This window comes from Arachis ipaensis, chromosome B2 (genome assembly GCF_059453495.1).
Source record: "Arachis ipaensis isolate K30076 ecotype BB chromosome B2, ASM5945349v1, whole genome shotgun sequence".
NCBI classification, from domain to species: domain Eukaryota; kingdom Viridiplantae; phylum Streptophyta; class Magnoliopsida; order Fabales; family Fabaceae; genus Arachis; species Arachis ipaensis.
In genome coordinates, this window is record NC_142437.1 from 42,999,456 (window position 1) to 43,014,793 (window position 15,338).

A 15,338-nucleotide genomic window follows, 5' to 3' on the forward strand; every position below is an offset into this window, starting at 1 on the left:
AACAATTTCAAATCAATATCAAGCTTTATAACAATAGACTTTCTATACAATGGTGTGTTATTAGTTTTCTCATATATATAAAGCCAGTTTTCTCATATATATAAAATTCAAGAGTATTATTTATGCAATACACAAGCTAATGTTCCAGCAGGAGATTGCATTGGAGTCTTTCCCTTAATACTCCACTCAATAAATGGCGTAGCTTCATTTATGTCATATCCACTTAATAGATCAAGTGTCTAAAGAGTATGGTACTGAATTTTATCATGATGATTCATATAAATGCCATGTATCACTTCACTCACTATGCTCAACTAATATTAAGTCATCCCAAGATTTCCCTTGAGCAAGGCGCAGATATCGAGGTGCCTTAGGATTCACAAATGATATGAAATTGGAAACTGCAATGATCAATGGTTAGCAATTTCATAAAATAAAAATCAAATACAGAATCATTAGTCCATGAGAAATATTACCGTGAGGCCCATCTTTCTTTCCCCAAATTTCAAACAATGAATCCAATACTGTAACATAATGAACAGTTACAAGCATTGCAATGTTAAACCCTCTATAAGCAAGATATAATCACAAACAGTTACAATGCATAGCCCTGAAGAAGAATCTAACCTGTAGTAACAGCTACAATGCATAGCCCTGAAAAGCAAGATATAGTAATCTAACTATGGAAAAAAATGCATGCTTTCTTCAAAAATTACCTGAATTTCCACACGAAGGGCTGTGATTTCCTCATCTCTCCCATCTTGTGTTTGTTTGCCAGCCTTGAGAGCAGCCTGTGACAATAAATAAATAAAAAATTGAGTATTCCACAAAATTCTGTCTCTCAATATAATCATTATGCTCATAAACATAATCCCCTAAACCAACAAAAAAAAATTTTTTGAGAGAGAGAGAGAGAAACCTGAAAGTGTTGCTAGTGAAAATCTGAATTGCAGAAAATAGTTGCTATGGTTATCATGCTCCCTTCCATGTTCTCATCAAATACGCCGTAATCACTATGGTTATCATGCTCCCTTCCATGATACCAATATACCACACAAAAGAAAAGCACCTTAACTTCAATGCTTTGTTAATATCAGAGGAGTCTTTAATACAAAAGGAGTACAGCAAACTAAATTTCAGATAGCCAAAGTCAGAAAATCAACTGACCCTCTTCAGGAATCCGGCACCAAATGCTCTGGTGACTTTTAATTGTCCTTTCACTCTATCATTCAATATGGCTTGATTATCATTTGGGTGTTCTGCTCTTATTCTAAACACTTCCTGCAAGAAAAATTGAAAAAAAAAATAATCAGCAAAGGAATAAAACCAACATCTTAAAAATACGAAAACTTTTCTTTCTAGTAAAGGCTTATAATTAATTATGTTCATAAATAGCACCACACAAACTTTTCCTTTTAATTTGCTCTTATCCATTTTTAGAAGTTTCAATCAAGCTATCTCATCTAAATAATAAGGTCAATCTTGTTCTTGACTGCAATATGTGTTGCATGTGTAAATCATGGATATGAAAATATGCAGACATTGCTCACAAAAAGGGGATAGTAAAAAATATTATGATGATGAAATGTGAATAAAAGCCAATGAGATAGAAAAAACTGAAACATAAATAAAATTATTCAAATTCCAAACAACTCACACATACACATGCAAGCACCAAGTAGTAGAACGCAATTCAATAACTAATGTATGTCTAGTGGATCACATTTTAGAATTTCAAGATGTGACCACAATTCCTTAGCTTCTCAAAATAAATACCATTTGTTATTTACTTCATTGATCAACAAAAACATTTTTTTCTGAAAAAAAGAAGGAAACACACCTCTTCAATACTTGTGCTGTGATCTGTTGAAAGCTGAACAGCCCTCATTTTCAGTCTATAAAGGGATATCTCTCTGTTTTTGTTCATCATGTTAAGACGACTGTTTATGTTGTGCATTGAGACTCCTCTGAAATTGTGTAGCAGAATATCAAAGGCTCATAAACAACAGAAAAATTGTGGCATTTCCCTTATAATGGAAAAGGAGCATAAATACCTGAGCATTGGCTTTAAGAGTGAGATTTTCAGAGACGTCGCACTTGACTCTTGCACTGAGCCTTCCATCAGTCAATATTCTCCCCAACAGCATCAACTAAACCAAGCACAATAATATCATCGTCAATGAGTGTTGGAACTTACAACAACGAAACGAAACTAAGCAAAATCAGAGGGGGGGAAAGCACCTTGGGATGATCAATGAAGGTTGCACCAAACTCATAGTTAGCGGTAGGAATCTTAATAGTCTCCGTTGACTGAGAAGGGATCTCAGTAGGCCCCATCGAAACGCTAGTCGCATTCAGATTCCAACCAAGAACCAAATAAACAAATTAGATAAATATTTTTGCATAATTTAATTTGAAGTCAGCTAAAAGATATGAAGAGGTACCTGTGATTGAGGGAGAACTTCTGGTTGAGCATCTTGGTGAAATTAAGTCAGCTTGTAAGTCAGCTTCTCATTGATTTCCTTCACAATTTCGGACAGAGTTTTGGATATGATCATGCCTTGAACTTGAACTAGCCTCTGTGCCAGAACAGGAACACCAACAATGGATTTGTCAATCTTTGAAAGCATTGGATGAGACTCAAACCAGTTAACATCATCAGCAATTACCTTCTCCAACAAGCCTTCAGGAGACTTATCAGCCTTTGTTACAACAGCCAAGGTTCTCAAACCAGTTTTATCCACAAACTGAGACATTCTTATGGATTCACAAGTAGTAAAATCAACGGTAGCAGAAAGAACATTCAGAATAATGCTCTCTTCAGGCCTAATATACTCCATGATAATATCCTTGATCTGATCATAGATATTTTCAGGCTGGCCATGAACAGGAACCCTAGTTATACCAGGAAGATCCACCATTGTCAAGTTCCCTCCCAAACTAATACTGACAAAATATTGTAAACAATTATAATTCAGATCCAAACCAATCATGGTCCTCAATCAAAAGTTTGAATTAGTAACTAAAAAAGAAACTGAAAAAGCACATAGATCACAATAAGCAATGAGAAAGCACAGCGATTACGATAAGCAAAAAAAATCATATGAATTTTGAGTTGAAGTCTGGGAAAAATATAATGCTGCCAATACGAAGATCACCTTGAATTTAGAATGCTTGAGAATAGGAGCATCGCCAGTGTCTCTCCGATGAACAACCACTGCCACAAAACCAAAACCCTAGTTCACGCACCATATCGGTTCGAACAGGGGGCAAGAGAGAGGTGGAACCGCGGCTGACGGTGGAACCGATTTTGGTCGCCACGGAGCTAGGGCTTGCGCGAAGGTATGCGAGCCAGAACTGAAGGGGATAAAAGGAAAGAGAGGCGCGGCGGTGGTGGAGTTTGAGCTTGTTTTGTTCTGCGAACGAGAGACACAGGGGCTGTATTCTACTGGTTCAGTGTTTAAAGAAGAGGAGAAGAAGGAGAAAGTAGCTGCGGCGGTTAGAGTGGCCGGCGGTGGCGCTGTGGGTGAGGAAAGGAGAAGAAGAAGCTCGTCGGCGGTGGCGCTGTGGGGAATGCTAAGTTTGATTTGTGTGCTGTGAATGAATGGAGCTCGTGGATAAACATAACCCCAACCATCATAAACCTAAAATATCAAATATTTTCGACGGAAAATTTTAAATTACAGACGGATTTTTCGTCTGTAATAATTTAATAGAATGCAGCATTTTATCCATTTAATTACAGACAGATTTTCTGTCTGTAACTATTTTTCACGGAAAAAAAATTAATTTTTCCGACGGAATTATCGACGGATTTTTTTTTCGTCTGTAATTTATGTTAATTCATTTTTTTTTCTAACAAAAAATCTCTCTGTAATTCTGTCTGTATTTCCGTGGGATAAAATCCGTCGGAAATATCCCTCTGTAATAACTACTTTTCTAGTAGTGTGTGTTGTACCTGTGAGTACGTGTGAGTGTGCAGGGAGGATGAAAAAACAAAATCTCAAAATTGTTAAACTATCTTTTAATACACACATTGTAATTCAAAGATTACTGACTAAACACTACTTGTCACTCTTTTGGAGATGTGTGTAGTGATTTTCAATAACTATAAGTTGCTCGAAGATGATACTTTTTGAATTTTTCTTATGTTTACACCATTTTTTATTTTATGTGTATATATTTTCCGTTTGTATTTTTTTTATAGAGAAAAAATCAAATTTTTATGTTTATAGCTTTTATAAAAGTTTGTCTTTTTCTGAAAAAATTAAAAAACCATATCAAATACCTGTCACAAAGGTTGTTATGTTCATATTAAAATGGTGTGGATCTATAATATCCAATGACAAATTCAAAAAATTTAAATAATGAAGGCAAATATGTAACATATAAAAATAATAAAAAAAATTTATAAATATATCAAATATGAACATATTAAATGTTAAATAATTATTTATTTATTTATTATAAATATTAATACATTGATAAGTAATAACGTGGTTATTAATTTAGCTTTTATAAATTAAATAATAATAATAATAATAATAATAATAATAATAATAATAATAATAATAATAATAATAATAATAATAATAATAAGATTAATTAAGATAATCAAGATGATAAATAGATTATTTTCTAATCAATAATGAAAGTGAAATATATTTTTTTATAAATTATGTACAATAAATGATATTTTAGAAAAAAAATTATATACCAAATCTCTCATATCTTTATTATATATTTTATAGATTATTTAATAATTATTTAATAATTTAATAAAAAAAGACCGAAAATTATTTCAAATAATAATAATAATAATAATAAAGTTAGTTACTTATATGATAAAAATTCAAAATATTATTGTTTCAATTAATTTTAAATAATTTTTAATCAAATTTAAGTTTGAGAACTAATTATCAAAATACACATTGAGTATAAAATTCTTTAATTTACTAGTAAATATTAAAATTGAGTAAAAAAAATTCAAAGATATAAACTGCTACTAAATAAATTTATCAATTAAATATATAATACTATAATAATGTTTTGTTTTTATTAAATTAATGATACAAGGAAGCCAGTAGATTGAAGAAAGTGCAGTGTGGTATTAATATTGAGTATGTGTATCAGTAAGAAATTCACAATATAGAAGTATGAGTATAAAGGAATTGAAGGATATGACTAGCAGAAAGAAGAATGGGTTTAAGAAGAATAAGACAATGTAAAATTCCTAGCCTTAGGAAGCAGCTAGCAACCAGTAACCTGAGATAAGAATAAAGGATGTACTGAGAAATTGGAAAGAATTAGAAAAGGGATAGAATAGGGGAAAAGAGAATAGCTACAGGGAAAGGAGAATTCATACCACAATTCACTAATGATCATAATCCTCCAACCACTTGCTATTTGTTTTCTCCCTAGTGCTCTTCCTGCTGTCCGAAATAGGTGGACCAGCTGCCACCTGTCCATGGTTTGTTACAATCCTTCCTTCCAACCCTGCCTGACTTTTGTTTATGTACTCCTCGCTTTTACTTATGTACTCCTCGTTTGCTATATTCGTATCATTACCCTCCCCATCAGGAACAACCTTATCCTCAAGGTTGAATTCCGGAAACAACTTGTGAAAGTGATGAACATCTTCCCATGTTGTCTCTGTCAAGTTGCTCTGTTTCCATTGCACCTGACATTGTGGCACTAGTCTGTCACCCCTCATAATAGAACATGTAGAAAGTATCCTAGAAGGCTCTAACACTGGCCCCACATTAGTAGTGGTCAATGGAAGAGGAAAGTACTGGAAAGTACACTCTCCCCGAAATCGTTTGAGAGCTAAAATATGGAAGAAATTATGGATACGCGCTTCCGGAGGTAACTCCACCCTATAGGCCACGTCACTGAGTTTTTTGCTGATCGAAAAAGGACCAAAATAACGCAACCCCAGCTTCAGATGTTTACGCAATGCCACGGAATGCTGGCGATACGGTTGTAACTTCACAAGCACCAAATTGCCCTCCTGGAATTCAATTTGTCGACGATGTTTATCAGTAACAACTTTTATATACTGCTAGGAGCGTTCCAAATTAAACTTCAGCTGATCGAGTAAGTGATCACGGTCCTGAAGCCACTCTTGCAAGGAAGGATTAGCAGTACTAGAGAGTTCATAACAAGCCAAAGTATGAGGGTCCCTACCATAAAGAGCTTTGAAGGGAGTCATATTGATACTGCTGTGCCACGAGAAGTTATACCAAAACTCAGCCCACGGCAAAAACTCCAGCCAGCGCTTAGGATTCTCGAAACAAAAACAACGTAAATACATCTCCAGGGTTCGATTACAAACTTCACTCTGGCCATCAGTTTGGGGATGATAAGCTGAGCTCAATGCTAACTTAGTACCTGCGATGCAAAAAAGGTGCTGCCAAAATTTGCTGATAAATACCCGATCCCTATCTGATACAATAGATTTTGGGAAACCATGCAACTTAACCACATTGTTTCAAGGGAACGAAATGGGCGTACTTAGTCAAACGGTCAAAAACCACCATGATAACTGAATAGCCGGATGAAACTGGCTGAGACACAATGAAATCCATTGCAATATCTTCCCATACCTATGAAGGGATCGGTAATGGCTTGAGCAAACCGGCTGGTGCCTTGTTTTCTACCTTTGCTTGTTGACAAATGCAGCAAGTTAAGACATACTGCCTGATATCCTTTTGCATATGAGGCCAATAGAAAATGGAACAAATGCATTCCACAGTCTTAGTAATTCCCGCAAGACCACCAATCACACTATCGTGGTATTCATGGAGGATTTGCCTAATTAAAGTACTCTTGGAAGGTACCACTAATCGGTTCTTCCACAACAAGAGGCCATTTTGATGAGAATAATTCAAATCCTCAACTGAATTGGAGTTGCACTTTGCCAATAATACTCGGAGATCCTCATCCGCCACCAATTCTGCACGAAGTTGGTCTAGCCACTCTACTCTTGGCGCAGACCAAGCCCCAAAAAAGTTGCGAGAGAGTGCATCCGCTGTAATATTTTCAGTCCCAGCCTTGTAATGGATTTCAAAATAAAAACCGAGCAATTTATGAAGGCATTTATGTTGCTCTGGTGTATGAAGATCTTGTTCTAAGAGCGCTTTCAAGCTTTGATGATCAGTGCGCAAAATAAATCTTTTGCCTAGCAAGTAATGGCGAAACTTAGCTAAGGCCTCAGCGATGGCGTAGAACTCTCTGATGTAAGCGGATTGCTTCTGTAAAGTAGGAGGTAGTTTCTTGGAAAAATAAGCAATGGGATGTTTTTGTTGAATCAAAACAGCCCCAACACCAGTACCTGAAGCGTCTATCTCTACTTCAAAAGAATATTAAAATTGGGCAATGCCAAGACTGGTTTGGTGCATATAGCATGCTACAGCTGTCGAAAGGCTTGAGTAGCTTGCTCCGACCAATTAAACAAGTCTTTCTTAAGTAAATCAGTGAGAGGAGCTGCTAATGAGGCATACCCTTTAATAAATCGTCGATAATAACCAGTAAGGCCTAAAAACCCCCCGAAGCTACTTTACGCTTGCAAGTTAAGGCCATTCCAAAATTGCCTGAACCTTAGCCGTTTCCATGTGAACACCACCGCCCCTGATTGTATGTCCCAAATAATCGACTTTCGGGGAACCAAAAAGGCATTTGGAAAGTTTAGCAAATAGAGACTCTTGCTGTAGTAGTTTTAAGACTAGTTCCAAATGCTCTAAATGTAAGTCAAAACCACTACTATAGACTAGTATATCATCAAAAAAAACTAGCACAAATTTGCACAAGTAAGGCTTGAATATATCATTCATAAGGCTCTGAAAAGTAGCAGGGGCATTGGTGAGGCCGAAGGGCATCACTAACCATTCATATAGCCCTTGATGCGTGTGAAACGCTATCTTAAAGCGATTCTCAGGTTTGACTAAGATTTGGTGGTAACCCGAGCGAAGATCCAGTTTCAAAAAAATAGTAGCCCCAAAGAGTTCATCCAACAACTCATCAACGGTAGGAATGGGAAAGCAATCTTTGACTGTGATTGCATTTAGTGCCCGATAATCAGTGCAAAAATGCCAAAAGAATGGGAGAGGAAAAAGGGTTTTTGCTGGGTTGAATTATCCCCTCTTGCAACATCTCAGACACCATTGTTTCAATTTGTGCTTTCAAGTTGTGAGGGTAATGATAAGGACGGGATTTAACTGGTGCAGCCCCTTCAATTAAAGGAATGCCATGATCTTGGGAACGTCAGAGAGGAAGACCCAAAGGCTGCTCAAAAACAACAACATATTGCTGCATCAAACTAACCAAGGTAGGGTGAAGAGCTTCTGGTAACTGCAAGGGTGGCTTGACAATCCCATCCAATTGCTAAAGTTCAAGAGTAAACACTGCAGCCACTGCATCAATGCTTACCAATCTTCGTATATGATGAAATTGAGCTTGAGATGAAGGTGGACTCTTATAACCCTGCACAGTGACAAATTCCCCTTTATGACAGAAGCGAAGAAATGAAGAATTATAGTCTACAATATGAGCCTTCAATGTTTGTGACCAAGTTGAACTAATCACCAACTCTCCCCCAGCCACATGGAGCACATAAACCTCTGAAATGCTAACAAGGCAACCTGATAGATTAACATCCAAACTAGCAATGCGACCCTCTACCGGCAAGACTTTAAAATTGCCTACTATCACCTTAAATCCTGATGCAGGTTTAATAGGTAGATTCAAAATTTTGGCTATGCAAGATTGAATAAAACTATCCGAACTGCCACCATCAATTAGGGCCTGGACCTCTAGCCCATTGATGATAGCGTTAACACGGATCAAAGCAGGACCCCTTGTACCATGCATAGCATTGTAAGATAAATGATGCTCAACTACCTGAGAATCAAAGGCCTCCAAACCGGGCTCAGATTCTAATGACTCTTGCATCCTTATGTCCCCTCCATCTGCATCATCTAACACTAGTTGCAGCTGCATATACTGGCGATTCAGGCAACAGTGAGCAGCTGAAAATTTCTCATTGCACCAGTAATATAATCCCTTCTCTCGTTTGCTCTGAATCTCCGTCGGGGACAGTTTTCACACCGAGCTTTTCATTGGCGGTAAGGCAGGACACTGGGGTAGATTCGGAAGCAACGGCGGCAGAGTATTCCACTGAATGGGCCTATTACTCGAAATTGCAGCTGCAGGAGTCGGCTGAGGACGGGGAGAGGCCGGACCATAAGTGCTTCTCGATACTGAAGGAAACTTGTCCTCGTAAAGTCTAGCTAATGTGACCGGACGCATCAGGGAGGGAGGGCATTGTGCCTTCACCTCTTGTCTAATATCAGATTTTAACCCACTAATAAAATAATCCTTCAATGCATTAGGTGAATCAATCTGTGTGCGATTAGCTAAAGCAACAAATTTAGAGTAATAGTTGCTCACCGTACCTAATTGTTTCAATTTGAATAATAATTCCCGTGGCGATTCATACAGAGAAGGCCCGAATTCAAGTTCAATGGCACGCTTCAACTGATTCCATAAACGAAATCGAGCAGAGCGTTGTGACATTTGGAACCAAGAAATTGCGGCATCGGTCAAGTGAATAGCCGCGATGTTGATTTGCTCTTCCTCAGGCACACGGAAGTAGTCAAAATACTGATCCAGAGAAAAGATCCAACCTAACGCATCAGAACCATCAAATTTAGGCAGATCGAAACCCACTCGACGCGGTTGCATAAAAGGACGCTGGTGGAATTCTGACCCTGAGTTCGAACCATGGGAGAGCTCATGCAACTCAGATCTGTGATGAGGCTGGGCATGGAGAAGCTGAGTAATAGATTGTTGCAGCGCGTCAATTTTCAGATTCATCCCTTCTGACGATCGCGCGTGCTCAGCGCGAGTCTCCTCCGAAATAGATTCGAACATCTGAAAGAGTTTCTTGGTGTCAGCTTCCATGCCTTTCATGCGGGTATTGTCAATGAAAGCACCAAATAATACAAGGAAACCAGTAGATTGAAGAAAGTGTAGTGTGGTATTAATATTGAGTATGTGTATCAGTAAGCAATTCACAATATAGAAGTATGAGTATAAAGGAATTGAAGAATATGACTAGCAGAAAGAAGAAGGGGTTTAAGAAGAATAAGACAGTGTAAAATCTCTAGCCTTAGGAAGCTGCCAGCAACCAGTAACCTGAGACAAGAATAAAAGGTGTACTGAAAAATTGAGAAGAATTAGAAAATGGATAGAAATGGGGAAAAGAGAATAGCTACAGGGAAAGGAGAATTCATACCACAATTCATACCATAATTCACTAATGATCATAATCCTCCAACCACTTGCTATTTGTTTTCTCCCTCCCTGGTGCTCTTCTTGCTGCCCGAAATAGGTGGACCAGCTGCCACCTGTCCATGGTTTGTTACAACTCTTCCTTCCAACCCTGCTTGATTTTTGTTTATGTACTCCTCGTTTGCTATATTCGTATCAATTAATTTAATATATATTTTTATTTTATACTTTTAGATACAAATTAGAGTTTATTTTTGATATACTGACAATGTAAAAAATTTTACACAATTATCCAATTACGTCTTTTTAAATGATTATTTACGCAAATGTAATTAATATAAAAGGCAGTTATTTTTTATGATATGGTATTACATAATTAGATATACATGTAAAATTATTTTACACTAACTGTATATCCAAATTTAATTCTAAAAATTAAAAAATACATATAAAATAAATATTTTAACACAAAATTTAATAGATATTTTTTAATATAAAAAAATATCATTTTTCAATAGAATACATATATATTTATACACTTACTTTCTTATTTTTTTTTTAAATATTAGCGGGAGCACTTCTTCCCATGAAACAAAGGTTGAATCCGTCTCTGATAATATCGTAAACATCGTACTGCGGTGATTAGAACAAACACAAGCTTTTCAAATTTCAGATATCTTTACTGGATTTCTTGCAATAATTTTTTTACAAAACATACCGGTATTAAGTGTGACCTATTTCTATAACAAGAATCGAGTTTATAGCACTGCGAGTAATAAAAAAGTATAAATATAAATTAAAAGTTTATCATTTTCTGGTCTATGGAGTATAAGTGGTGTAGAAAGGTCCTAAAATACCTTTTCACAAGATTTCAAGAGAAGTCCTTTTATATTTTTAATGATTTTTGAAAAAAAATAACAAGATCGATGCACCAGTCATGATAGAAGTCGAGATAATGCAGTAATTCGACTAGTCAACTTTCTTAATAGAGGTAGAATTTTTATTATTAAAAAATTATTTATTACAGACAATATTTTTGATAAATTTTATTTCACAAAAATATAGACAAATTTTATAAAAAAAAATTTGTTGAAAACAAAGAAAAATAAATAAGTAAATTTATCGGAAAAAAAAAACTTGTCAATAATTCTATCAAAAAATTAGTATCTTTTTATAAAAAATTATTATCGACAAAAAATTTATCTATATTCAAATTATCAAAACCATGTATTTTAATTAAATTATTATAAACAAAAAATTTGTGTGTAATTTAAAATGTTTTATTGAAAATATTGAAATTAGTGATTGGCATGCTCCTCATTTCATATAGCAGAACACTCCTCATCATAACTTTATTTCCTGCGCCTCCACATCCATTCCCTCCAAATGCTCTATCGATGGCGCTTTTCAGCCTTGCACCGCCATCGCACCAAACTTTCATTGCACTAAACTTCCGTCGCACCAAAGCTCTATTGCACCCCTTCCCGGCTCTTCTCCGTCGCATCCCTTCCATTCGCGTCGCTTCCTTTCGAACAATAATGTGTGTTTCTCTCTTCGATCTCACCAATAGTGCTTACTCTTCTCCGTGTGTTGCTGCGTTTCTCTCTTCGATCTTGCCTCAGCCGTGCAGGTAACCCTAATCTCCTTTCTCTTCCATCGCTGTTTTCTTTCATTCAATTCCATCGCTAACTCTGAATTTAGTTTCTATTCTAATTAGCTTCTATTCCGATTTACTTGTTTTATTTCCTATGTTCTATTTCCTTAACTCTGAAGCTTTTACCATTTGACAACATATAAGGTGTGAATTTGTTTCTGTGCTACTTCCATTCTTCTACTTCTATACGCTGCTCTGCTTCCTCCTTTTTGCTACTTAGCTTTTAGCTAATAATGAATCCATTGTTGCTTCTGCTATAAATGAATCTTTGCAGTGCCTTATTGAATTGTAGTTGCTATAAGTGTTGTTATTGCTTTTAATTTAGTTATTTATTGTTGTTGCTGCTGATAATTTTTATTTATACCAATTTCTATATATCTGAATTTGCTCTAAAGGTTAAACTATGCATGCTTGTTAAAAAAATCATTGGATTATTTCTAGGCTTTTTTATTTCTCATTTTATATAAGTTACTCTCTCCATTGCACAGTAGTTGATTGTTAGCAGATTAAGTGCTAGTTTGGATTGACTTTTTTGAGTTAAAAAAAGTATCTTTTTTTTAAATAAAGTACTTTTATTTAATTTAAAACCTATTTGTATATGGAATTTTTTATTTAAATAAATTAAATAAATGTAATTATTACTGAATTAAATAATTTAAAAAATTATTACCGAAATCCGTGAGCCTCTCTTATCTCGTTTACACTGTCAATGAGATATTTTGCACGTATCTCGTTTACAGTATAAACGAGATACATGCAAGCTTATCTTGTTTACAGTGTAAACGACATAAGGACAGAGATGCTGACGGAGGGGCTGGACTGTATCAATGACAAGATGATCTTGCAGATGAGACTGCTATCCAACTGTCAATGGTCTTGGGACATGGTGGGTGCTAAATAAGTGTATGCTCCACCAACCCTCCGGACCTTCCTGACGAAATAAAACAGCCATGGTTCAAAACTACTTAATATATGGCAACCATAAATGAGTAGTACGCCTCAATTAAACTTGAACTCACCAGTATCCAAGGTTCTGTCGAAGGGCAACACGAAGACTCTATGTACAGCCAATTGCAGCTTGACGACATTGCACATGGTACTTTAATCAGTCCGATTCGATCACTTGGTACTCAACACTCCTGCGATACTTTAGTTCTTCACACCCTGCATCACTGTGTCTCTGAATTTGAATCTGTGGCTGATCCAAAACTCTATCCCACCGTCTAATTTGTAATCCTCTTCTCCCGTATTGGAAAACGGAGTTCTCTCATGCATCACGTCCAGATCCAACGTATGATAGTGACTTGGTACAGGGGGAGGCAAAACAAAGTGCACCATTGTCTCAGCGGGCGTCTCTGGTACAAACTCTTCCTCATCATCCCTTCAGAAGAATCATTATCGGCACTATCGGCAACGTACTCTTCGTCTGAGTCTTCCTTACCCACCTCCATGTCTTCCACTGGAATGGCGACATGAATGGGTGGTGGTGTGAGAGGTCGGTCGTCCTGTACATAGGTCGAGTGTACAGAACCACCACCACCAACATCTCCAACCTCGGCAGAAAGTTTCATCACTTGTTCCGTCATGATTCTCCCATGGATGTCGAACATGAGTCGTACATGCTCGTCCTCTAGAAGCCAAAATAGTCAAAACCGGAAAACTCTATTACCTAAGAGTGCCAGCAACCTATACCCCACCCTTCCAACATCACTCATTTATGTGCCACCAAGGTTACTCAATATCAAACTCTTCAACTTTGGACAACGAACTTACACGCTGAGTGCGCAACAGTAATGGATTCTCACACTCAAATATCACCCCATTGTCACCATTTCTCATACGACAATTGGGGTAAACACACACAACTACGTATACGCTATTATTGGCCATTGTTGCCTTCTTTTTTGAGAAAAATGGGACAAAAGAAGATATGAAATGTATGTGGAGAATACCAAGGGTTACATGATGTGTGGAAAACGATCCAACACAAAACTCACCGGCAAGTGTACCGGGTCACATCAAGTAATAATAACTCACATGAGTGAGGTCGATTCTACAGGAATTGAAGGATTGAGCAATTTTAGTTAGGTGGTTGGTTTAGTCAAGCAAACAAGTGTTGATTTGAATGATTTGTGTTCAACAGAAGCTAAATTGCATGAAATTTAAAGGGGGAGGGGTATTTGACTGTAAATTAAATGGCAAAGGAAGTAAAGAAGCTGAATCTTAAAGTGCAAGTAATATAAATTACAGAAACTTAGATTGCAGGAAATGTAAATAGCTGAAACTTAGAGTGCAAGAAATGTATATTGCTTGAATCATAAAGGGTTTTGGGAGTTGGGATTTCAGAAATTAAATAAGAGAAGGTAAATAGCAATAAACAGAGAAGTAAAAGATGAATTTAAATGCAGCAGATCTCAAACAGAAAAGAAAAATTGCTTGAAGAAGCAATGTAGAAACTGAATTCAGCTCAGTTGCAATAGCTAAAAGAAAAGTTGAAGATCTCAGGGGTGGAGGAGACTAGAGAACAAGTCTAGATCTCAATTCCTTCCTTGATCCAACAAAGAACAATTACAGAAGAACTAAAAGATGAAAACAGTAAAGAAATTTAGATCCAATTCACAATTCTTTGAGATTATGCAGTAAACAAACAAAGAGAGATCTCAGATCAAGAATGAAACAGAATTCCTTCAATTCTCAATCCAAGATTCAAAACAAAGAGTGGAAAGTGCAGAAGTAAGAACAAGGAAGAAGAGAATTCAATTCTCTTCTCAATTTCCAAACCCATAGCTAAAATCTAAAATTGAGCTCCCAAAATGAAAAATAAAAATCTCAAAAAGATCAAAAGTGAAAAGGAAAAATGTCAAAAGGTCCTCTCTAAATTGAACTAACTTCTATTTATACACTTCCTATTTTTAGATTTTAGAATTTGGAGTGGACTTTTTAATGTGGTGAAGAATTGAATTTAAATGGAATTTTGGTTGAATTTTGGCCCATGGGTGCCACTCCCAGGGCAATGTTCGGTTGTCACCAAGAGCACAGCATTCCCTTGCCTTGGTCCCTTGAAATTTTTCACGTGCCAAGCCTTGGACAGCATCAGGGTAGTGCTTGGTTGGTGCCAAGAGCGCAGCTTCCTTGCTTTGTTAGTGGAGCCTCCGTGTTCGTGTTCGAGACTTGCTGGGAGCATTTTGGCCAATTTTGGCTTATTTTCCTTGCAAGGAGCACTCATTCCTTCCCTTGGGTTATGGGTTCGATCATTGTGGAGTGCATTTTGGCCAATTTTGGCTTATTTTTCTTTGTGAGTAGCGCTTCTCCTCATGCCTTGGGTCATGGGTTCGAATTCTTGTGAAGCCTCTCCCAGATGTTGCACCTTGATTTTCTTTTGGTGGAAGCCCGA

At 36.6% G+C, this 15,338-nt stretch overlaps 2 protein-coding genes and 1 pseudogene across 2 annotated transcripts; all 3 read right to left on the reverse strand.

Annotated features, from left to right (window-relative positions):
- Positions 1–931: 931 nt before the first annotated feature.
- Positions 932–2,331, reverse strand: LOC107625316 (protein phosphatase 2C 32-like). The gene is made up of 5 exons (XM_088505370.1): positions 2,242–2,331; positions 2,055–2,150; positions 1,841–1,967; positions 1,168–1,281; positions 932–1,069 (listed from the first exon to the last, which is right to left on the reverse strand). Exons 2-5 carry the CDS (start codon positions 2,120–2,122, stop codon positions 932–934), a joined length of 447 nt encoding a protein of 148 aa, XP_088361496.1. The 5' UTR covers positions 2,123–2,150; positions 2,242–2,331.
- A 155-nt stretch (positions 2,332–2,486) lies between these two features.
- On the reverse strand, positions 2,487–3,202 carry LOC148573770 (putative dynamin-related protein 4A). Its single transcript, XM_088505371.1, has 3 exons — positions 3,159–3,202; positions 2,670–2,946; positions 2,487–2,579 (listed from the first exon to the last, which is right to left on the reverse strand). The coding sequence occupies exons 1-3, from the start codon at positions 3,188–3,190 to the stop codon at positions 2,487–2,489; spliced, it is 402 nt and encodes a 133-aa protein (XP_088361497.1). The 5' UTR covers positions 3,191–3,202.
- Positions 3,203–5,374: 2,172 nt separating this feature from the next.
- On the reverse strand, positions 5,375–13,530 carry LOC148573771 (uncharacterized; annotated as a pseudogene).
- Positions 13,531–15,338: the final 1,808 nt, after the last annotated feature.